Source organism: Drosophila albomicans, chromosome X (genome assembly GCF_009650485.2).
Source record: "Drosophila albomicans strain 15112-1751.03 chromosome X, ASM965048v2, whole genome shotgun sequence".
Taxonomy (NCBI): Eukaryota; Metazoa; Arthropoda; class Insecta; order Diptera; family Drosophilidae; genus Drosophila; species Drosophila albomicans.
In genome coordinates, this window is record NC_047627.2 from 9,898,179 (window position 1) to 9,923,982 (window position 25,804).

At 35.4% G+C, this 25,804-nt stretch overlaps 2 protein-coding genes across 4 annotated transcripts; one reads left to right on the plus strand and one right to left on the minus strand.

Moving 5' to 3' along the window:
* Positions 1-1,753: 1,753 nt before the first annotated feature.
* Positions 1,754-19,598, plus strand: LOC117577939 (sorting nexin-27). 2 transcript variants are annotated; one of them, XM_034262949.2, is made up of 5 exons: positions 1,754-2,852; positions 17,396-17,581; positions 17,655-18,490; positions 19,208-19,386; positions 19,446-19,598. In XM_034262949.2, the coding sequence occupies exons 1-5, from the start codon at positions 2,605-2,607 to the stop codon at positions 19,512-19,514; spliced, it is 1,518 nt and encodes a 505-aa protein (XP_034118840.1). In that variant the 5' UTR covers positions 1,754-2,604; the 3' UTR covers positions 19,515-19,598. The 2 variants fall into 2 exon arrangements, with proteins under 2 accessions (XP_034118840.1, XP_034118841.1); XM_034262950.2 differs by lacking the exon at positions 1,754-2,852 and adding an exon at positions 17,186-17,326.
* Positions 5,137-8,988, minus strand: LOC117564703 (uncharacterized). 2 transcript variants are annotated; one of them, XM_034243584.2, is made up of 2 exons: positions 7,877-8,988; positions 5,137-5,992 (listed from the first exon to the last, which is right to left on the minus strand). In XM_034243584.2, the coding sequence occupies exons 1-2, from the start codon at positions 8,832-8,834 to the stop codon at positions 5,487-5,489; spliced, it is 1,464 nt and encodes a 487-aa protein (XP_034099475.2). In that variant the 5' UTR covers positions 8,835-8,988; the 3' UTR covers positions 5,137-5,486. The 2 variants fall into 2 exon arrangements, with proteins under 2 accessions (XP_034099475.2, XP_051864694.1); XM_052008734.1 differs by having other exon boundaries at positions 5,896-5,992; positions 7,871-8,969.
* Positions 19,599-25,804: the final 6,206 nt, after the last annotated feature.

Genomic DNA, 25,804 nt, shown 5'->3' on the forward strand with positions numbered 1-25,804 from the left:
AAACACTTACACATACACACACAGGCACACACACACACACATCTACACTCACCAAAACACATTCATAAATTTATGATTAATGTATTTTGTTTATAAGGTTTTCAAATATAACATACGATATTGGCATTGATTTTAAGTAAAGCGAATAGACACACAAAAATATTCATATTTTATTTTATTTAGCTAAAATTATTTCGGCATAAACAAAATATTTGTGTAGCCCCGAAAAATGTATTTTTTTTTGTTTTTTTTTTTTGATAGTAATTATTAGAATTAATATGATTCAGTTTTAATACATAATGGTTTTTTCCTTTTAATTTTGCTAGGCGTATTCATTTGTAACAATTTCAGCAACATTTTACACACACACAAACCACCCATACATATTTATATCTATAAAGAAAAATAATCTGTTTTAACGAAAAGTCTCCCATCAAGAAGTTTACTTTTTTTCTCTAACGTGTGTGTGTGTGTGTGCGTTGATTGTGGGTGTAGAGTGCGAGTGTGTGTGTGTGTGTCTTGACAGTGGCCTCTAATTTAATTTAATTATATTATTGTATTAAACGCATTCAAAAGCTCCAAGACATCTTCGACAAGAAGAAAACATAAGCAGCTCCAATTTTCGTTTTTGTTTAGCTGCAACTGTGAAATAAAACAAATCGAAATGCTTTCTTTCTACGTGTTTAGCTGTATTTTCTCTATTGTTTGGATTGCAATTTTTTTTTTGTTGTTGTTTGTTTTGTCCTCTCACCCCTCTAGAAATCGCCCATCGCGGCTGCCACGCCCCCCACAACTGAGGCAATGGCGCCGCAACAGAGGCGCCTATGTATGCTATGAATGTGCCCCTGAGTACACACAGCCCCCATTTTGTTCTCTCCTGTTTCTTCTATTTTTGCAGCACCCTATATTTGCAAATTATTTTTATTTTTTCCTGTTTAATTCTAAGTAAATGCATTTAAGCTCTTTTTTTCTTTTTGTGTGTAGAGAGTTTTGTCACGCCGCTTTATAATTTTGTTTAGATTTCGAATGCAGGATTTTAAAGTAAATCATACTTAAATTGCAGGTCAGTTAAATACTGTAACTTTCCAATACATATAGTATTTATTTATATGTGTGGTAATTTCTTGCTTTTTATAATATCGTTTTTCTTATCTTATTTGAATTTTCATTAAACAAAATTGAATTACAAATATCCATGTATTAATACATATATAGTACGATGATAATAAACCTATATTCTTGGTGGTTGCGCAAATGTGGGGACTCTGAAAATCATCACATTTGTTTCAAATATTGTGTAATACTGAAAGGGTGTCGATGCTGAATCATTCGCTATTTATTAATCACATTATTTTTAATGAAATGTTAAATTATTCGATAAAGCAACAGATAATAATGTTAAAATGTTATTTTATTTTAATTACCTAATCGTCATACATCTCGGTGGCTTGGGCAAATATCAACATTTTGTAGGTTTTATTTTCAGATTTCGATAAAGAAATTTCAACTTTTTAAAATACAATGTCGATGGTAATTTCAAATATAACCGCCGCAACTGACTGAACATGGTAAACAGCTGATTGCAATCGATAACTGGTTCATTAAGTGTTGGTAAACATATGGTATTTGAATTGCCTATCAAATTCGTTGTAAATTTACATTTACAATTTATATATTATATATACTTTGAAATATATGCTAATATGTGCTAGCTTTATATACTTTGTTTATACATTTTTTAATGTAATAAACAGACTTTGTGTGAAAATATGTTATTGCATTCAGCGTTGCCACATCTCCGTTTACAACACTATGTTGGTGTTCACTCGTGAGCGCTCCGAAATGTGAACGACCAGGAAGCAGTCGCTCACTTGTTCAGTTCAGTTCATTAAACATTCACTTAATGGACAAACCCAACACTAGCGCCTAGCAGCAGTTGTTGGGCGATTGGCAAAGGCAAGAGCAAGAGAAGCAAGAGCAAATGCAAAAGCAAAAGTGAATTAAGCAAAGCGGAGAAGCAATATGCAAAATTAAAAGTGCGGTGCATACGCACACGTTGTTTGCTTTCTTTGATTAAAACGTTATACGTGTACGGACGTAATGAAAAGCATATCCTCCGTTGGAATCGCATATCCATAACACACACATACACACAACCAAGCCTACCAACACCAACACACACAAAGTCACTTATCAAAACCAAGTGTGATTCAATACCGGAGCTTGGAGTTTCGAGTTTTTTTTTTTTTTTTTTTTTTGGTTTTGGTATTGCGGAAAGTAAAAGTGGCCGCTGCCAACAACTAACCTGTGTGTGTGTATGTAAGTGTGTATTTGTATTTAAATTCATGTTTCGGTTACGACGTTATTGTTGTGGTGTGTGTGTGCGCGCGAATGTTTGAGTGCAAAAGAAGTTGCAAAAAATACACAAAAGTTACGCAAATTCACAGCAACAGCAAAATTGTGTAAAATAACAACAACAACCGCAACAACAGTGCCGTGTCTCTGTCTGTGTCTGTTTGTCTGAGTGTGCACTCGTGAGAGTGTGTGTGTGTAGTGTGAGCGGACGCAGCGCGTCGCGAACCGGCAGCGCAGCGCAGCAGAGAAATGAGCGAGAACAACGGCAGCAGCAGCAACAACACCACCATCACAGCCGCCAATGGACCGCGTGTTGTTACCATCTACAAGACGGAAACTGGATTCGGTTTCAATGTGCGCGGACAGGTGTCCGAAGGCGGCCAACTGCGATCCATCAATGGCGAACTTTATGCCCCCCTGCAGCATGTCAGTGCAGTGCTGGAGAACGGTGCCGCCGAGAAGGCGGGGATCAAGAAAGGCGATCGCATACTCGAGGTGTAAGTGTAGAATATATATTACCTACATATAAATAAATAGTAGAACGATATACAATAACCAATAACCGATAATAATTGCCAAAAACAACGAGCAATGTGAATGTCACAAATATACACACATACATATGTACAAAAAAGCTTCCTTTTTACGCGGCATTCGTGTTTGACCTGCTTGCCAACTGCCCCGCCCTGTCCCTGTGCCATGTTCATGTTCCCAACAGCAGCGACAATGAGTGACAGAGAGTAAGAGAGCAAGCGAGAGAGTGGAAGAGAGTAGCCCACCCACTGAATTGCTCCACTCGAAATGGAAAAAGTAACTTAAAACTGAGTTGTGTTCAGTATTCAGTGTGCGGCTTTGCTGCTGAAGTCCTGGCTGGGAATCAATAATGTTATGCTGCTCTGTATGTGTGTGTCTGTGTACGTTGTGTACGTGCGACAGAGAGAGTACGAGAGGGTTGTTACTGAACTTTGCTGTTGTAATGGCTGGTAACAGTTTCGAGCAGATTATATTTCTCATTGTCGCTGGTGTTGTTGTTGTTTTTGTTTTACGTATGGCGTAATGTTTATGCCATTGTTTGGTCACACTCACATTTAGACTCGCCACCTACTACTACAACTACAACTACTATTACTCACACACATATGTACATGGATAGCCGACATGTAGAGCACAAGCTAATTAAAATGCCCCCTAGCAGAGCAACCCACCTCGCCGGTCTGCCCGTCACTCCCCTTACACTCTCCTCCTCTCCTCTCTCTCGCTCTCCTTGTCTCCAGTCGTGTACACGCGCTGGGTTTTTATGCTCTCGTCCATCGCTCCACTCTCCACTCTCTTTCTGTCTCTGTCTTTCAACTTCACTCTTCGTGTAGCTTTTGTAGCTTGCATCGTTGTATCTTTGACATTTTGTATGCCAAAATGTTGTTGTTGCTCTCCCCCTCGCACTTGCATCAGCTGGCCATGCTGTTACTATGCTTATGCTATCAATCAAAACACGTTGCATTTTAATTGAGTTTTGCGGGCGCCAACGTTGTGATAACCTTTCCTGGGAATGAAAAGAAATGGAAGAAAACAAATAAAACGAAAACGAAAACCTGCGCACAAATTCAATTAATAAATTTAGCAACAGTTTCATTGCGCGGCATGGCGCGCTGCGTCTAACAACTTAATTATCGTCGGCAGCAAACGAAGCTCGTCCTCTATCACTCCTCTCCACCATCATCTTCCCCACACACCACACTTCGTTAACTGTCCCGCTCTTCCACTCTCCCACTCACCAACGTTAACGTCACACGCCAGAAGCAGGCGAATGAATTTGTTTTCTCTACATTTTTATTTTTCGCACTTTTTCGTCGAGTGCATTCTCTGGGGGCCAGCTGGTAGTTAGTTCCTCTTGTTGTTGTTGTTCTTGCTTTATAGCGCCCATCATTTGATTATCAACTGAAACAGCAACAACAACAACAACATGAATAACAACAGCGGTAATTTGTCGGAGCGTGAGCAAACAAAGCAACTGCAAAACGCAAACAAACACGAAAGATATACACCTACATTCATAATACATATCTACTTATGTATTTAGATAGAATAGATTTTTTGGTGTATTTTTTTGTTTTTGAATTTGTGATGATTAAAATATACACTTACGCCTCGTTCACGTTCGATCTTTGGCAACTTTGTTGTTGCTTGAAATGAAACCCGTTCAAGAAATTCATTCACAGTTTGCATAAACACATAACGACAATAATAATATGCAACAGGCAAAACTGTATGTTGATTAAATCAATTCAGAATTTCAGAAATACGAGTTTATAAGCAAATATTTAACTAATTTTTATTGTGCTGATACCGAGAGTAATTTATCTTGGCTAATGACAAAGTTTTATACCCTGCTTTAAATTAAGTCAAGCGGGGTATATTTATGGAATAGATATTTGAGTTGATGGCGAGGTATGTGCTAGTCAGGCAGCGCTAAAGCACTCTTAACTTCTTCAAAGCTGCGCTAAAAGAGTTTCTTTAGCTGCGAACTAGTTCGCTGATTCATACAAATTTAAACATAAATTTCTTAATAATCTTAAATGATTTTTATAGACCAATAAATAAAGTTAACTGGCATTTTTTTAAGAATTTATACAATTGCAGCCCTTAGTTTTTGTCAGCCCTGCGCTGATGACTCTTTCGCACTCTGAACTAGTTCAAACCTGCAATCAAACAGTTGCTCCAGGTGTGAACTAGTTCGCTGATTTATAGAAATTTTAAAATTGATGCTTCATAATCTTAAATCAATTTTATTGCATAACAATTAATTAAAGTTATTTGACAAACAATTTTTTTGGAGCATTCAAACTATTGCAGCCCTTAGTTTTTGTCAGCCCTGTGCTGATGACTCGTTCGCTCTTTCGCTTTTGAGGGGCGTTGCATGTGTCGGTTGGCAACTGTCTGAAATAAATGCCACAAACATCACTCCACATCCTCCGTCTTATCAATGTTTTTGCTGTTTTTGTTTTGTTTTTATTTTCGGGTGGGTGGAAAGACATTGTTGTTGTTGTTGTTGGTGTTGCAGCTTATTGTTTATTCATCTACGAAGCTTTCAAATAATTGCTTTTGTTGTCTCGCCCTCCCCACAAACAGTTTGGCTAATTGCTTAGCAGATTGGGCCACAGATAGTCGAGTAGTTGCATTGGCCATTGGCTACGTTGTCGTTGTCGTTGTTGTTGTCGTTGTCGTCTTGTGGGCGTTGTTGCCAGCCGCAGTTGCAGCTGCAGCTGCAGCGCTTCTTGCTGTGTGGCCCACAATGTGGGCGCCACGTTGCACAAGCTGCCATTGCAACGCACACAGTAGGGATCATTGGCGGTGCACTCGGGCACCTCGCCGGCACATCCCCGGACTGTGTGCACCATTTGCAACCGACTGATAACGGTGCTGACGCACAATTCGGTTGCATGGCTGCAATTGCTGACACTCATCGCATTGGGATTCAGCATTTGGGCGCAATCCTCGTCCGATTCCAATGAATTGCAGCGGTAGCATGTGCGCACCGACCAGCGATTGCAATTGTCGCCGCTGCGGCACAACTGACATGTCTCTCCTTCCCCCCCGGGCACAAAACTTGCATCCGCACAGCCGCGACGTAAGAGCGTGTCTGTAATGTGATAAAAAACAGCGAACAAAATTCGATAATGTTAATAATATTATTACTGCTGTTGTGAACTGTGATTTCCACTTCCGGAGAACAACACAGCTTTAAATCTAATCGTATTTTTTTTGGCCAATAAATAGGTGTGTATAAACTCTCATAATTGATAGATAATAATGAATGTTACTCATTCTCATTTTCGTTTCACATTTTAATGTGATTCGACACAAATATGTTGCATATGGCAATTTTCCTGTAACTGTCAATTCAAATGGCATCTATTATTTATGTTTAAATTGTAGTTCCCCGACAATCGGACATAAATGAAACACTTTTAATTAACGCTGTCACGTCCATTTGCTGCAGTAGGGAAATTAATTTTCCGCTTTTTTCAAAGCCACAGTCGATTTTCATTTATTTCTGTTTGCTGTTGGAACATTTCTAATGAGAAATTGTTACAAAGTAACTTGCATTGTCGTTTAGTAAGTTTCTCACTACAAAGTTTTACTCTTCGTGTTCCCAATTAAGCTGGATCACCTTCATTTATTTAGTAATTATTTTGTGAACCAAAGGAGCTTGAATTATGCTTAAAAAGTTGATTATTTAATCTGTTTTTCTTTTCAATAAAGAACGATAATCAGCTTAGTTCGTGAGTTCGTGATTTTTAAGAAAATTACTCACAGAATTAGAACTAAGATTGTTTACAATTTAAATTTAACTACTTTCATGCCTTTTGTTTAGTAACAAATGTTTAGATTATTCTGAAGATACATATTTCTTTTTCTCTTATCAATACCTTTTTTTAATCTTTGTTAAAAGATAATAAGCTTAGATTGTCAAAGCTAAAATTTCATATGAAATTGCAGAATAAATCAGAATTGTTTATTCATCGTTTCATATTATACCTAAACAATTTCATGAGCTTTAGGCTTTAACGGCTCTTCTAATTTTAGCTCCAAGATAAAGCTTAAGACTTTAGTACATTGTCTTTACGTTTGTGAGGTGATTATTTCTGTCTAATGGAACTAATATTATTTACTTTTAAATAGTATTTTCTATTTCGACAAATGGTTTACATATGTTATTGAGATATATTTTCAAACTTTTTTAAAATATTGTGAAAAAAGAGTAAACTTAAATCCTCAATAAAGCCTTTTTTCAATGTAGTAACTATTGAACTTGAAAATCAAGTAGAACAATTTCATTTTAGTTCATAAATTAAATATAATTTTACTTTATTTGCTTTTCTTTGTTTTCTATCTCAACCAATGTTAAACCTGTGTTGCAGATATCGTTGCAATCCATGTTAAAAGATATTAAAGATACAAAAAAAAAACCCTTAATTAATTTTAAAATCATGTACTATTTCTGATGAATTGAAGATACTTTTATATCTTTGTTATATCATATGTTGAGATATGATTAATATGCATTGCAGATAGATTTGCAATCTTCTTGTTTAAAATACTTCCCTTATTTCGGAGTGTTTTTTACTAATGAAATTAACTTCAAAATCAAGTAGAATATATGCAATTATTTTAATTTTTTTTATAGTGCAGCTCCTTTTTATTTCTTTTCTAATTAAATGAATGCTCAACATTTGTAGCAATTAGATTTGCAATCTTTGTCACAAAATAATAAGCATAGACTGCCAACAAAAAACTAACATAATTAGCTGATAAATTGAAAATGCAGTTACTTTTTTATCTTTTGTATCTTAGCAAATGTTTAGTACACATTGCAGATAGATTTGTCAACAAAGCGATTACTTCTAGAGAAATGAATTTCCCAATCAAATATTGTTTTATTTTTGCTACTTTTGCTACTTTTATGTGGTCTACGTTTCATGGATACTTAATCCTTTTTTTTGTATGCCCCACTCACCCTAACCTTGCTCGCAGGAGAAGCAGGCATTGGTGCCATCGACGCACTGTTTGCTACTCAAGGCGTTGCCCCCACGGCAATTGGCATCGCTGGTGGAGTTGCAGGTGGCACAGGCAATGTTCTGGCACTGCGAGTTGCAGTTGTCGCCGTAGCATTCGCTCAGCTCGCCGGTGGGAAAGAAGCCCATTGTGGTTGAGCAGCCGCGTTGCAGGACATCCGTTTGGGTGTTGAGATGCGTGTAGCAGCGTTCGCGATGTCCGTACATTACCTTGTTGACGCACTGCGTCACTGTGGCATTGTTGAGGGCACATTTCTGCTCCGCCTCCGCCTCCGTCTCTGGCTGCTGATTCCGCTGGCAATCGGGATTCGGCGAGAGCCGATTGTGTGTACACTGCAAACAGCGACTCTCGCCAACTGTCAACTCTGCGTTGCAACCATTGTAGTTGCACTTGAGGCAGACATGGGGACAACCGTCGGGTAGATTTGTGTGCTCGCAACCTCGTTGAGTGTTGCTCAGATGCAACACATTGGTGTAGCAACGATCGTCTGCATTGTAGACGGGACACGGCAACAGCAGCTGTGGCCGTTGGCTGACATCGATGCAGTCGGCGCCGCTGCATTGATAGCAACGCAGACGATCCACGGGATAGACATGACGATTGCAGAGACTTGTGCTGCACCGATCGCAGGGCTCGGCACAATAGGCATTCGGATAGAGGCGACGCAGGCAGCCGCGTCGCGTTAATCCCGCCGTAATCGAGGTGACACACACATCATTGGCCACCGAGCACTCTTCCACCTCCAGCTGTTGGCCCGGACTTGTGGCACACTCCGCATCCTCGGCCGAATCGCAGGCATAGCACTCTAGCCCGTGTCCAAGTTGGAGCAACTGGAATAATATTATTAATCCGAGCAGCAGTTGCTTTATGGCCTTCATCTTGACAACAACTGTCGCAAGTGTCATTTCATTTCATTTGAAGAAGCCAAGCAGCTTTTCGATTAGATTAAACACCTTGTCAAGTGGCTCGTCCAAAAATTGGCCAGTTGCATTGCATCGATAGCTCTATTGTTCAAGTTCCATTGTTTAACATGGCTTTGATTACCACAAACACACACACACACACACACACACACGCACATATCTAGTATCTCTCTCTTTCTTGTCATTTAAGCCGATTGAAAAGTGATAGTCGAAATTGCAGTGGCCATTGAAATACTCTACATATTTGTTGCTTGCTTTAGTTTAATAAATGTTCTGCTAATTTAAATGGTAATTTCAACTTAAAGAAGTAACTCCGATTAGTAAGCATGTTATGTGATTACTCAGCACCGTCCATTTTTAGTATCATTCAAATATAATGAATGATACATGATACTGATTACTGATACTTATCGACGAACAGCTGTTTGTGTTTTTCTCTTTTCGTTTCTTAAATTGAATCAACAAAATTCATTTGAGGTTGTGTTTCATATTTTCTTACAAATTCACTATTTTGCTCATGTTTATTATTGATGTACATGAATCACAACCCTAAATACAAGTTTATTGAATAGTATGCCCCATCTTTGCATAAAATTAGTTGTTTTTGTTCTAAATTGAATGAATTCAATAAACAAAATCAATTACGTGGTGTGCTTGATATTTTGAAATAATAATTACATACCCAGATCGCTACAACTTATTGTTTTATGGAGCAGTGTGCCCATAATATCCTAATATTTGGTATTTATTAGTTAATAAGATAAATTCATGGGTTTGCTTGATATTTTTTTACTATTTTACTATTTATTTATATAAAGAATTATATACCTAGATCGCTACAACTCTTTGTTATTTTCAAAAGTGTGCCCATATTTTCATAAATGTTGGTATTTATTAGCTGGTTTCGTAGTAAATTGAATGAAAAGCTATTTTTTTTTACTATTTTACTATTTATTTATATAAAGAATTATATACCAAGATCGTTACAACTCTTTGTTGTTTTCAAAAGTGTGCCCATATTTTCATAAATGTTGGTAATTATTAGCTGGTTTCGTAGTAAATTGAATGAAAAGCTATGATTAGTAGTCTCTGCTGAATATGTTAAACTTAAAGCAAATTGCTTATTCCTATTTGGTTCGCAATAATATTTGATGCACAAATGGAGATCTCATAGCTTCAACTATGTTTCTCGTTCGTTGCGTATTCTGAATGTCTCCTGTCTATGCACGAGAAGCGTAAAAGTGCAAATGAAATGAGAGGAAAACTACAATGGAAAACTACAATTTGAATATGAAAAACTGTGTGTGTGTGAGTGGGTGTTGCATTCAATAAGGCTTTCACTTGTTGTTGTGCTGTGCGTCGTCGGCGTCTGCTTCTCTTCGCCTTCATCGGTTGCGAGTTGCACGTTATTTTATTGTTGCTGTTGCTATTGCTGCACTTGCCACTTAACATTGCATTGTTGCTGCTGTTCTTGGGGAATCTGGGGGAAGGTTGCGATGCAATCAATGAGGATTATGAACTATTTTCAATTCTTTGCTCGACGTACTGCTCGTTAAAACATTTACGACAACAATGCCCAGGCAAATAGCAAGAATAACAATAACAACAGCAACTATTTTGCTGTCGCAGCGCCTCAAGAGCGACAGCAACAATAAAAATACCAAATAAACTAACAAAAAATAATACAAAAATACAGAAATACAGAAAAAGCAATGACAACAATAAAAACCAATAGTTGGTTCTTTATAAGTGTATTTTTGGCTCTTTGGGGGAAACCCCGCAAAATACTCTTTCTAATGAACTGACCAAGGATACTGCCACGCAGCCATAAAGTATGCAACAGATTTGGAGTGTATTGAAAAGTTCTTTTATTAAGAATTTAAATTTTAGAATGTTCATGAAATTTGATGATTCAGAATAAAGTAGATATAAAAACAATTACCTTATTATGTCCTGCTTTCAAAAATATTTGTTTTATTCTTTTAGGCTACATTTGAAGGAAAAAATAAATATTTTTTTAACCTTTAAATTTGCTTTATAATTAATATATATTAAAATTGATATATTAAAAATGAATTTAATGTTTCACAAGAAAATAGTTGCAAAAACAATTATAATATTGTATTTTGTTTTCAAAAATAATAAGGATTTTTGTAGGTCAGATTAGAGTACAGAAAAAATATTATTTCGAGCTTAGCTATAAAATGAAAATATTATAAACGAATTTTATGTTTCACAAGATAATAGTTACAAAAACAATTATGTTCATCGTTATTATTATAATAAAAAGTATTTTTATCGGCCAAATTGCGGTCAAAAACATTATTTGAACCTAAAATTTTGTATATTTTATATAAGAATTTAATGTTACAAAAAAATAGTAATAAAAACTATTAGATTATAAGGTTTTACTTTTAAAACCATAAAGAATTTTTTAGGCCACATAGAACGACAGAAAAAATAATATTCGAACCTTAAAGTTTGCTTTAGTATGATACATAAGATAAAGCAACTAGATAGAGTAAACATTTATTCTGTATCACATTCTTTATGTTTATTTTTATCAATTATTAGATTAATTTAATTTAACATATTTTTGAAACTTTTCTCCCTTTTGTGGATCTATAAACAGTTTTTCCATGATACTAATGCACTTATAATATAATTTGCAACCTAAAAGCTACCCTTAATATGTTGTCAAGGGTCTTGGGCATTCGTTGAAGTTTGCTTTGTTTGCTTTCATGTTTTAATTTTATTTTATGCTGCCACGAAATTTGTGTTTTGTGGTTTTGTGCCCATGTTCTACTGTTGTTCATGTTATTAATGCTCTCGTTGTTGTTGCTGTTGTTGTTGTTGTTGTTATTATTATTGTTGCTTTTGCGGCATATGCCCCAGAATAATCAATAGATTTGCGTCACTCACTGCCTGGGTTGAGTTCGGACTTGGGCCTGAGTTTAGATTGGGTTGGGTTAGCTGAGAGAGACCGAAAGCGAAAAACCGAGAGAGATAGAGAGAGAGAGAGGGAAGAAGGTTGAGGTTTCAGTTGTGCCTTGGATGTAGATTTATTTGGCTGCGTTATGCATAATCCAGAAATAGACACTTGCCACAACACAAGATCAAACAATGTATACAGCAAAGTTGAAGCTTTTAATACCTTCAGAAACATTGTTTATCCTGCTTGTATTTCATCTGTGTTATCAATTATCGTCAATGAATTTCATCACCTAAGTGCACACACATATAAATAAAAGGGAATCTCATTAAAATGCCTCTTTGCACCGACATTAATGACAAAGAAAAATATAAATTGCATTTACATAGAAACTAGCTGCGACCTTGACGATAGAATAGAATAGAACAAGCAGCAAAACTCCAAAGCGGAACTAATTGAATGAACTAGTTTTGAACCAGTTGCTCTCCCCGTTGATATATGGCATATTGGTATATAAATATTAGTAATTTATGTTTGTGTGAACACACAAAATACACATACATCAAATTATTGTTTATTTAAGACCATTAAATGGAAAATTTGTCTGACCCCCATCGCTCTCTGTGTTGTGTTGCGTTGTGGGCAAGTTCACGTCCATAAATTTGCCTCAGTTAGTTTCTTTCCCTCAATTTCTTTTATTTGCATTGTGTTGCTTGTGTGTGAGTCGATGATGGACAGTTCGGAAACAGCTGGTTAATCCCAGTTGAGATAGTACTATAAAAGTCGGTATGTTGTTCGTGAGAAAAAATCAAAGAAAATTAATAGATATTATTTTTTAAATCGTTGAAATAGTTTTGTGAAACATTGAATTGCATGTGTGTTTTATAGCAAAATTGTTTTTGCAAATTCTTTTGGATTATTTCCAAGTATTAAATCATCACAGACAATGAGCTATACAATAGACCCCCAAAATAAACCTTAGATCATAATAAAATAGAAACATTATGAGCACAGCAATTATGTAAATACTCAAATATATTGAAATTACTAAGTCTAGTCATGTGAACGAAACCAGATGGATTTTTTAGGCATGTTTATTTGTAGATACTCTGTAATATTCATTGCCAGTTCACCTACAACTTAATTCTCAGTACGATAAGTTGGCAGCCCATTGCCAGCAAGTGGGCAGCGATGATGAACGAAGTTTTTAGAATTTATAGCCATTAAATTTCTATGTGCAGTTATTTGATATCTTGTGAAATTTCCCTTGGCATTAAGGTCACAACACAACACTGTGGTATTAATATTTCTTATTGTCATGCTTTAGCTAGAAGGTGTGTTGAAGTTGCACACGCTATGGTATCTAAAAGCCGCTTTATCGTGAACGAATTAATTTGATTGATTTATGTATGTTGCGTTCCTGGTCATGTGTCTTAGATACCCTTCAACTGGCGAGTCCCATTACTTTCTGCGCCACAAATGAGTGCAAGGGGAGCCACTAAAGCTCACACACCTCTCTCGCTCTCGCTCTTGCTCTTGATTGATAAACCTTAATCCGCCTTTACAACTTTTCTATGACTCTCTCAGTCTCTCTTTCTTGCACACACAAAGAGCATCAGCGATCAGTGCATTAGGTGCATTAGGTGTATGTATGTGTGTGTGTGTGTTTGTGAATTTACACATGTTTTGTGTGTGTAAACAACTTTTGCTGTTTTTATCAGCATGAGAAGTGAAAAGGAAAGAGAGAGGGAGGCTGACAAGCAAATGTTAAGAGTGCACAAAATGTGCTCGACTAGCAAATACCTGCACACCATAAATCTAGCTATTTTCAGAGTATTCGAGAATCATAAATAATTTTAGCTTTCGCTCGTTTATATTTATACCAGTTTATATAAATATTTATGCATACTCTTTTATTTATGCATTTGGCAAATCCATAAACAAAATAAATTGTTTGCATCGTTGTTATGCTGAAATTCATAATATTTAATGATCATCAACATGCAACAGCAGCGCCCTCTACAGTTTCATTATTGCTGCTGTTGTTGTAGATTGATTTCTAGTATTTATTTGGAAACTTTTGAAACTGGTTTCTTTCCACCGCGTCTTTGTTTTACAATCACAATCTTCAGCTCAGTGTAAGCTCAACTCTTACACTTTTCTTTGTTCTTTGTGCTGGTTGACTGAACCATCAACGCACAGCGTCAAACGGTAAATGCGAGGAGGCTGAAAATTGTGCACAAGAAAAGTTTGCGCGACTTGATTTCGCGCTATGACTAACTTTTTAAAAGTTTTTTCTTTATTTCTATAAATTCATTAATTACAATTTGTGTACCAAGTCTTCACTAAGCTTTAAAAATTGTGTTGCAGCTTTTAGCTTTTGTTTGTAGTGCTGCGACTGTGAATGGCAAAAGCTTAGAAACAGCTGATTGGTGATTAAAGCTTTCTAGAATTAATCTATTTAAACGTAATTATGATTAAGTATTAAAGCTAATTCCGGGTTAGATTTTAATCAAATTTGTTTTTTTTTTTTGTATTTATTTGGAGTACACTTAGCTATAATTAATAATTCTGGATTCCTTGATCTTCTGTCAGCTTCTTAAATTTTCTGTTGATACAATATTATAATATTAAATTATTTTATTCGTAAAGGCTAGCTAGTAATTATAAATTGTCAATTTGTGAATGAATATACATATGTAGCTTTCCATTGTTTTCGACTTTATCGAAAATCAACGTATTATATTATGTTTTCTTTTTTATATATTTATAAAGAAGCAAGTAAGGTTTGCATGCCACCTTTGACAGTCTTGCTGATTGAAGCTTTGTTGTTTATGTTAAGAACTAAGCAGCAGCTAAGATGTTATCTAATTGAAAAGTGATTTGATAAGCATTAGCGATATTATCTTACAAAGTCAACAAGGTAATATTAAAGGATAAATAGGTGTATATTCAATAAAAGTAATATTCTGAAATAATGTTTAAATTAGTTCATATTTATTTGAGGGCAGAGTATCGAACTCGTCGATCACGTTGCCCACATCGCCTTTTTGCTTTTCATGCATAAGGAAGAAGCATGCCAGAGGAGTTATTATGTAGAATGTAAAAATATGCTAGGTATGTTGTCTCTGAGTCATGTTATTGTTTGTTGTTGTTATCGTCTCTGTTGCTGTTGTTGTTGGTGTTGTTGTGCCTGTGCCTGTGCGTCACCAACAACACGACAAACACACGATAGCTGCGATTTATTTATTTGTGCTGCGGTGGCAAAAGTCAAACCGGAAAGACGCACAGAGACTAAGAGAGAGAGAGAGAGAGAGAGAGTACGAAAGAGACAGTCCAACATGAGGTGAAATAGAAGCAAACCATGTAGTAAATGTGGAACTGGCCTAGGCTCAAGGTGGCTCTCACAGGGGGCAGGCCCAGAAGCCAGCCAACAACAGCACGCAGACCTCAAAGTTCGCCGTCAAATTTTCCGGTTTCAATGCAACTGCAATAAGAAAGAGACAAACATGCAAGCGTGATCGACTGTGAGTTACTTGAAACATTTTTTTTTTTTTTTTTTTTTGCAATTGTAAATAAAATTATTTTGGGTTCGATAGATATTTTATATAGTATTTTTGTATGGGATTTTTATGTGACGATTAAGCTAGAAAAATGTGCCCAAAAAATAATGTAGAGTGAGCGTGAAGCGTGGTATAAAAATAAAGTGAAATACGAGCACGTAATCAAATTAGAGACCTTTCAATTGCTTATCAGAGGTGCCCTGGGGTCTCACACTTTTCTTTAGGGGGTTTCTTGAGGCGCTTACAATTGTTGCGACTTACGATTGGCGCAATTAGTTTTACTCAAATTTGTACTAATGACGTTGTTACTAATCCGCTTACCAAAACACAGGATACACAACTAAAGTCTTTAGTCGATTGAGAATCAATTGTAGGGTAATCATTTGTTATGGCGAACTAACGTCACTTTTTCACGAATGACGAATCGCGATGCACTCATCGTTGCTACGTGGTCTGCGAATGCAAAAATTTGCATATGCACTTACGTCATTATCGATATGTGTGGCTGTCGATCAAGGAGATCAACGCGGCATTTTGCGGTTATTCACTGATTTTCAAAGCGAATACTGATCATTTGATACGGTGAATAATGCAACGAGCGTCACATGCAATATGGAGCGATCATCATGGAAGAAAGGTGCAACGGTTGTTTGTCTACAAATTTCAAAAATTTGCATTAACTACGTCACCAGTTGTTGATCAATATGTATTGGATTAATTAAAGTTTGCTCTTGAATGAGATTCCAATAAATAACTTGAAAAACTACCTAACAAATTAATGCAAAATTTGTAATAGGCATAGCTTTAAAATGACGTTAGCAAGTTAAAAGAGAGCGTTACAAATTCAAAATACAAACTTGATTTGAATACGCTCAATAAAAGTATTGAGCGAAGTCTCTTAGTTCATGCAGATCAATAAGAGCTCGGTGTGGCTCTTAAAAGTTGCTGAGGCGAACATGGCCAAATTAACTCATCTGTTTATGATTATCTAGAACAAGTAAGAAAACTTTAGTTGAGAAGGGTCGACTATGACATACCTGTTAACCAGTGTCAATAAAACACAAAACAGTTCGTTATTATTCTTAATATATATCAAAATCATATACCGAAGAAATAATTAAGTATATCGAATGCAATATAACTTATAGAATAGATTGCAAAAAAAAAACAAGTTAGGAAACTACTCCCATTTGGAATGAAAGCAAACCAGAGTGATATTATTATCTTAAAATATACCAAATTAATATACCAATGAATATATATGGTATATCAATATACAACTACATTGAAAATATACCACAAATTACAAAATATACCAAATTGTTTAGCAATGACAGACAGACATGACTATGTGGTCTCTGCTGTTGACGCTGATTTAGAATATATATATTTCATGGGATCTACATTTCCTCTTGGCACAAAGTTATAATACCTCTCTGGCTAGCGGGTATACTCAAGGGTATCGTGTATTCAAAATAAACAAAATACATTGGTAAATTGTTATAAAATATTTTGCATTTGAAGGATATATTTTTATGATTTCGTTGTTGATTCTTGTAGCTCTTGTCCAAGTTGTTGTATTGCTTGTCACACAATTCAGTTGAGAAGTAGCTGCGCCATGGATCAGTTCAACAACTTGTGTGTTTATCATAAACCAATTCAACTTGACCCGAATCACGTCCGTCTGGGACTTGAGTTGCAGCTGGCGACGACCGGCTTATCAGTGCATTGACGACAAGAGCTCTGTTGATCAAATACTCGCTCTCTTTCTTTCTCTCTCTTGCTTCTACGCTCTGTTTGCGATTTTGATGTTATATTTGTTGATTCTTAAAATGATCGGTGCGTGCCAAACAGCTCGACAATTGTCAACTGACTATCGAGTTGCCTGCAACTCTGATCTGATCGCGATCTGAAAAAATGTTGCCATTCCATGGCGTGCACTTTGCCCAGTTGACCGCCTTGGAGCGTCGCTGTTTGCGGTGCGTTAAGCTGGAATCCTTCGCTGCAATATGGAAATCTTTCTAATTGCTGTTTTCCTTTCCTTGCAGCAATGGCGTCAGCGTGGAGGGCGCCACACACAAACAGGTGGTGGATCTGATTAAATCTGGTGGCGATTGCTTGACCCTAACGGTCATATCAGTGACACAGCAGGAGGCCGATAGACTGGAGCCGCAGGAGGATCAAAGCGGCTACTCCTACATTGATTACTCCGACAAGCGTTCCTTGCCCATTAGGTGAGTCTCTCTTCTTGTTATTTCGCTGATTGTGCTGAACTTATCGCTTTGCATTTCCCCCATTTCCTTGCAGCATACCCGACTACAGCATCGTGAATCGGAATGGCGAACGCTACATTGTCTTCAACATACACATGGCCGGACGGCAGTTGTGCTCGCGTCGATATCGGGAGTTTGCCAATCTGCATTCGATGCTGCGCAAAGAGTTCAGCGGCTTCACGTTCCCCAAACTGCCGGGCAAATGGCCATTTCAGCTGAGCGAACAGCAGCTGGACACACGTCGGCGCGGCCTCGAACAGTATTTGGAGAAGGTGTGCGCTGTTCGTGTGATTGCCGAGAGCGATGCTGTGCAGGACTTTTTGACTGACACCGAGGATGATATCTCCGCATCGCCGGTGGACATTAAGGTGATGCTGCCCGATCACGAGGTCACCAGCGTTTCGGTGAAGAAATCATCAAATGCTCAGGTCGTATGGGAGATTTTGGTGCAGCGCGCCAATCTCACCGCCTATACGCAACAATATTTCTATCTCTTTGAGATTGTTGAATACAATTTTGAGCGTAAATTGCAACCACACGAGATTCCCCATCAACTCTATGTGCAGAACTACAGCACCGCCTCATCGACATGCCTCTGTGTGCGACGCTGGCTCTTTTCGGTCCCCAAGGAGCTGACGCTACCAGATGGCGAGCAGGCATCGCGTTTCATCTTTTATCAGGCTGTCGATGAGGTCAATCGTGGCAATATACGTGCCGATGGTCGGCTGTACGAGTTAAAGGCTCTGCAGGATGCCAAGAAGGCCAACGATTATTTGGCCCTGGCACGCACACTGCCCGGCTACGGTGATGTCGTCTTTCCACACTGCTCCTGTGATAGTCGCAAGGAGGGACATGTTGTGCCCGCCGTGGGTAAGTGCTCCACGAAGAAGAAGATTTATGTTAGGTGCTGTTAGAATAAGTGCAAGTCTAGGTTAAGCTAATTGTAAACAAAGTTTTTAACTATCAAGGCGAAAATAGGCTGAAAACATTTGAATGAAAGAGAGCGAGCATAGATAAACACAAATTATTGAAAAACTTTAGAACAGGTATTTAATGTAAATTATCTTTAATGAGATGGAATTATTGATAAAAGATTAACAAAATTTTAAAGTTAGCTGCCTAGATTTTAAATATATTTTTAAATATATTATATATAAGTTTATGAATTATATATATTCTTGTTCAGCGTCAACAGTCAAGACAAGATATTGAGAGAATTGTAGAAGTTATTAGGGAAATACTTTTGTATTGACTGACAATCTTGTGTATTTTGCACTCTATGGTATATTTTGAATGTAGTACTGTATCAATATAACAAAAATTGCCTTTGGTATATTTGTAGTATTTTTAAGGTACATTAATACGGCACTTTTATTCATAATAATCTTGTGTATTTTGCACTCTATGGTATATTTTGATTGTAGTACTGTATCAATATAACAAAAATTGCCTTTGGTATATTTGTAGTATTTTTAAGGTACATTAATACGGCACTTTTATTCATAATGGGTAGCGGGTAACACACTCGACTGTAGTTTTCTTATTTGTATATGTTTGAAATTTTACTAAACAGTTCTCTGTTTGCAGGAATGAAGAGCTTTCGACTGCACGCTTGCCGCGAGGATGGCTCGCTGGAGGCGCAAATGGTCGAGCTGACATGGGACAGCATAACGCGTTCGGAGAGCGACGAGGAGTCCATGTCATTCTGCTTTCAGTACAATCGTCCAGATAAGCCAGCACGTTGGGTCAAAGTCTACACGCCATATGTAAAATCAAATGCTTAAACTCCATAAATATGTCGAATTGATTTCATTCTCTATTTTAGCACGCATTCCTTGCGGACTGCTTTGATCGCATCATGGAGGAGCGCAAATGGGAGGATAGTGGCGATTAAGAGGCAACTAAGCAAGGCGATGCGAGCAGAAGATGGAGGAGCAGGAGGAGGAGAAGAACGTGGAGGAGGACGAGGACGAGGAGGAGGCTCATCAAGCGCATTGATTAATTCGATAAAGCAACTCAATCATCTCAAGATCAACATCATCATCAACACACCATCACAGCAAAGTGGCTCCAAGGCAGTCTTAGTCATAAACACACACACACTTACACACACTCATGCATTCACATTTACAGTCACACACACACACACTTGCAAATTCTCAGTTATGTTTTGTGTTTTGTTTTTGTTTATCGAAATTCTGTTGTATGTACAATTTTCTTGTATCACAAAGTTGTGTGCGTGTGTTTGTGTATGCGTATGTGTATGTGTGTGTGTGTGTTTCGCGCTTAGTCGTAGAAATTGAGAACACACGAGATAATATTATTTAAGAGTATGTCTTATATTGTAAAATATATCAAATACGATACTTGTAAATGATACATAGACGGGCGAACATGGGTTAATCGACAGCAATAACGGAGAAAGCAAAAGTTGAGTTCAAGAAAAACAAATGTTAACAGCGGAAAAAAAGAATGTTTCAAATAGTTCAGCAAGCACTTTAGCACATACACATAGAGATAGCCAGTTAGTGTTAGAAAGAGAGCGAACAAGTGGTAACACACACACACATGATACTCACACACACACACACACAGCAATACAGCATGGCACCAAGTTAGTAAATGCTGCAACGATTCTCATTCAAAACAAATTATGAAAAATCGCAAAATCACATCAAATAATTATAATAAATAAATATACACACACACATACACATATGTAAATTGTAAGCAAATAGCAAAAATCATTACAAATTAGTAATATGTATGTGGTTTTTTTTTGTGTAATTTTTTTGTGCTCGTTGAACATGCAAAATGAAAATGTAAAAGTCAATTTTAATAGAACTTAATATAGATGAACATTGATATACATATATACTAGTGCATACATATATATTGAATAGGAATATGATTTGTAAAGCGATACAACATGTTGACATTATGTACTCATTCTAATTTTCTAATAGAAAATGTTAGTAACCATTTAAGAGCCGTTAATATATGCAAGAGTGTGTTTGTGTGTGTGTGATTGAAATTGAAGTAACACTTGAATCTGATGGCAATGTAGTTTAGTGTTCATATACACACACACACATACACACACTCACTCACCCACACACTCACATAGTACTTAGGCACAAGCTAAATTTGAATTGTAACTCGAAAACAAGAAAATGCAAAATTGAACACACTTTAGAGACACGGCGAGACAGCTACAGCTACATAAGCATACACATACACATAATTATATTTCTACATACACACACACACAAACATATATAAATATATATACACTCACACACACGCATAGATACATATATGTATGTATATTTACATTTATCAACGATGCAAGTGACGTCTGCTTGTGATATTTACAATTTACACAATTATTATTATGATTATATTTACCACTATGATATGATTATTATGTATGTACGAGTATATTCTCATTCTGTCATTCTCTTTTTGGCTGTCTTCTATTGTTTCTCTCTCTCTCACTCACTCTATATGATTTTCACTTGTTTTCATTTCTTTTCGTTTGTATAATTGTATTTGTAGTGCAAAACGCTTTGTATTCCTGTATCAAAGTTATTTATTCGAATTATCTAAGCAAGCATAAGGCATATTGTAATATGTAATGTGTAATACGAACTGTGTTTCAAAGCAAAAACAAAAACCATAACAAAATTTTTTGTCACAAAACTTGCGTCTAGAAAAGCAAAAAACATAAAAAAACCCAAAAAACAAAAGAAAATAATGAAAGCAGATTGAGAAATCACAATTAGACGCAACGCATCGCAACGCTCTTTGGCCATTTACTGTAGCAACGTTTTACGTTCTTAGTTGTACAACTAATTAATTATGTATATTCCATATTATTATATGTTTATTATCTATTTCTCCCTAAGTTCTTTTTTTTTCCATTGTAATTGTAATTGTAATTGTACTTGTATTTGTTTTGTTAGAAAAGATATGTAGATCGGCAACAATTGAACAAAAAATATGAAGAAGAAAACAAGAAGAAACAAAAATGTTAACACATTAATTAAATACATAAGCAAAGGCTTCAAAGTGGTTTTTGCATTTGCAAAAACATGAAAACGGATAGCGAAGTGAAGCAACAAACATATGCATATACTTATTTCTAAATATTAAATCGAAAAGCAAAAATCATGAAATATGCTAACAAAATAAAGTAAATAAATACAAATTAAAAGAAAAATTCACACATAAAAAAAAATTAATGAAAGAAACAAGCAAAAAAAAAAAACATTCCTTAAAAATCGATTGAAACAAAAGCAAAGCGTCATATAAAAATGAATATCAAATGTTTTCTTACATATTTAATAAACATAAATGGATAATGAAATAAACATCAAAATACAAATAAAAAAAAAACCAAAAATATGCGCCTAATTCAATAATTAACAAGTTACGCTCAACGCAATCGCTGAACGGCGTCTCAAGAGCCATATATCGAGCATCTACTGTACAGTCAGTATCCAAATTAAGCAACACACATACACACAAAACAAAAACAACCTCCCGCCAGCAGTCTGCGAGTTAAAATGTAAAGTAAAATGTGAAACTGAAAAAAAAAACAAACGAAACAATTTAATGCAAGCTAACAAACAAACACAAGAGATAGAAACAAATTGTAGAAGACAAACATACAAAATACAACAACAAATGAGACGAAACGAAACGCAAAGAAGCCGTGGAGAACAAAACAAAAAAATAAACTAAACAAATTACCAATTTATTGAAAATAAAGATTGCATTTTTCCCCTTTTCAAAATCACGAGTTGCTCTTTTCTGGGTTTGGTTAGTGCAGCTTCTTGCCTTATGTCTCGAATTCTTATTAATTCCTTTAAATAATATTAAATATTTTTAATATTAATGTTTTGAAATTTGGAGCTTCTAAAATAAAATGGTTTTTCATAGTCTATTTTTTATTTGTATTATTTTTTATCAGTCTTGAAGTTCATTTAAAAAATAATTCATTTATTTTTAAAGACCATAAAAACTACACTTAATATGTTACCTCTTGGCACTTGTGAGATTAGGGAACCCTCTTCTTGGAGAAGCTTACAAAACTCGAGGTTACATTTTCAGTTTTCAATTAATGATAAATTTAAGACTTAAAATAAATGTTGCCTATCATCAAGGCGCAGGATTAGCTCCTCCATCTTTATGGTAGTATTTGTGATTTTATTGTTTCTTGATTTAAAAAGTAATAATAGTAATTAATAAGTTTAATTAATAAACTGAATCGACGAGAATGACGAGATGAAACGTCTTTTAATAAAGACAAGAAATCACCTTGTAAGTACTAACAGAAGGTAAGAAGTAAATATAGGGAGCTAAAAAAGCTTAGAAGTATGCAACAAAAATAGTTTCTGCATTCTGATTATTTGAATAATGATCCTAATTTGGCCAAATCTTGGCGCATCTTTCAAGGGCACATATTGCTAAGATCGCAAGAACCATCTCTATCAATTGGCATTAAAAAAATGTGGCGTCGTCTAAGGATCCAACATTTGCAATTTTCAGTTCGTAGGCCTAGAAAAACATGAGAACTATAAGAACGATTTAAATGTCCTTTGGCACGATAATAGTCTTCATCAAAGGACTTCGTTGGCCGCTAAAAACGCATTTCTCTGTATTCAAAAATGTTGTTATATCTCGAGTCCTGTAAGGACTTCCGTCCTATTTAGGACACTACTCTGTTTGTCGTCATAAGACAAATCCTTGTGCCAAATATAGCATGGATAGCAAGATCGCCCTTCAAATGATCAAGATACAGTGGATTATTGATATATTATACTATTTGGCAATTTTTTGAAAAAATTGATGATTAATTTTACAGGAAAATCCTCAACGTCCTTGAATGACAATCAATAAAGTTAGTTATCCTGATTACAAATAGGTCAATCCTTGCAAGGTACTTAAGGATTTTTCAGAGGTATGGCAAAAAAAAAAAAACAAAAAGAATATTAAAACAAATTATTTTTGAATTTTAACAGTTTTATTTTTTTTCTTGTCAGTTACTTTCTACTTTCATAGGGGATAGCCCCACTAATTCAGAAGGTGACTACTGGAGTTCTAATTGCTGCTGATTTATCCTTCCGCATTTTCACAGGATACGCATTGCTAGAGTTGCTAGGAAGAGCTCTAATGATAGATGATCCACCATTTGCAATATTTAAGTCCGCTGAGCTCCGTGTTCTCTGAGTTCTTTGTTGATCTCAAATTTTTAAATTTATTTACAATTACAATTACAAGTTACAATTAGTTTTTAAAATTTGTAAGCCAACCATTTTCACTTAGCATTCATAGCTCACTACACTTTTGTTAAAAATACAATTATCTTTTCAAAATGAAATTTTGCGGTTTGGTTACGAAATTTGCGCTTACAGCCCATTGTACATAAGTAACTTAGTACTATATGTATGTTCATGAATCTGATGTGGTTTGAGATAGCCATAATCCATATTACAATCTATTTTCAATCCAATTCAATTCACTGCGCAGAATTATTAGTCAGGAATTTATTAGCACAATATTGCGAATTCGTTTTATAGCCCCGCTCGATTGGCTTATATGTAAAGAGCTACGCTAATCAACTTATCAGGGAAAGCCGCGGTCCCTTGTTCCGCTCTTGGCCAAGCGTTAACACATGTTATTATTTAACAAAACAAAAAACGCAAAAATCGCACCGAATGTTAGATACCCTTCAGTTGTAAGCGAAAACTTTTAAATTGATAGATTCAATGTTTAATGGTAAAAAAGTTTTTATAAAAGAACGCATACAAAGTGAATATTATATTTTCATATAAGTAAGTTATGTATATAAGCTAATTTATTTTATTCATTTAATTTATTTCATTTACAATTTAAAATTGTAGTCAAAAATTTAATTTTGTATTTGCATTTTTGCATGATTAAAAAATTGTTGGGCTTTTATTCAAAACTCAATCAAATTTGAGAAACATTCTAAAACATTGAAACATTCTAAATCTTTGAAAGTCAAGTAGTTACTTATCTAGTTAATAGCCGTTAAGTGAATTTATTGTATGATGTTTAGGATAGCAAATTCCCTGTTATCAACAGCAATTGAGTTAATTGAGTTGTTATTAAGACGCTTTCTAAAAATTTGTTAATAGAGTGCTACATTAACTATTTTTTGAGAAATTTAGTATACATTTTGAAATGCAATTTTGCAGAAGACATTTTGTTATTATTATGCTTCTTAGTACTTAAAAGCAGGGACCGAAAAATCATGGAATAATTATTAATTTGTAGTTGATTTTTTTTTGATTATCATCATTAATAACGATTAATTTGTAGTAAATTTCGTAACAAAATAAAAGTAACTATAATTTTTGGTAAGTAAAAAATAAAAAATAATGATTATGCATGATAATTATTTTTGCGTTTTATCAATCGATATTATAAATTTTAAAATTATTATGGAAACGAATAGATTATTATAAAAAGATCAGTGTGGTATTATCTTTCTCCTTAAGTACATACTATATATCTATTTTCTAAGTGCTTTTGTTCATTGAAAAATCACAAGAATAATCACTATTTATGGTTTTGCTTAAAGGAGATCAAAGTTATTGCTAAGACAGTTTAAAAGAATAAATTAATAAGCTACAAGTCAAAAGATATAAGTTAAAGTTTTGTTTGAAAAAGACAAACGATCATAAATTTGTAAATAATCTTGTTGCCAACAAAGAAAAAGATATCTACAAAATTGAAAATTGTTTTTAAGACAGTTTAAAAGCAATTTCGTAACCCTTAACTAATAAAATTCAACAAAAATATATCGAAGATGTTCATTGAAGTGTGAATGTTTAACTCGTTAGAGTATAGACAACCTTTGACGCTTGTAGGTTGTTCGTATTATTTGATCAATTGGCGCGATTTAGCGTTTTATGTGCACTGATAACAGCCTAAAACCGTAGACGTTAAGCGATCGAGGGTGAATGAGGAAGATAGTGAGTAGCAGAAGAGCGAGAGAAAGAGAGAGAGAGAAGGAGGAAGAAGGAGAGAGAGAGAGAGAGCGATAGGGATATTGGGTAATTAGGTGGACAAAACAGAGCGATCAGAGCTTGTTTTGTGGGGCGAAAAATGAATTTAATTAACAAAATCAATAAACAATAAACAATGTTATTT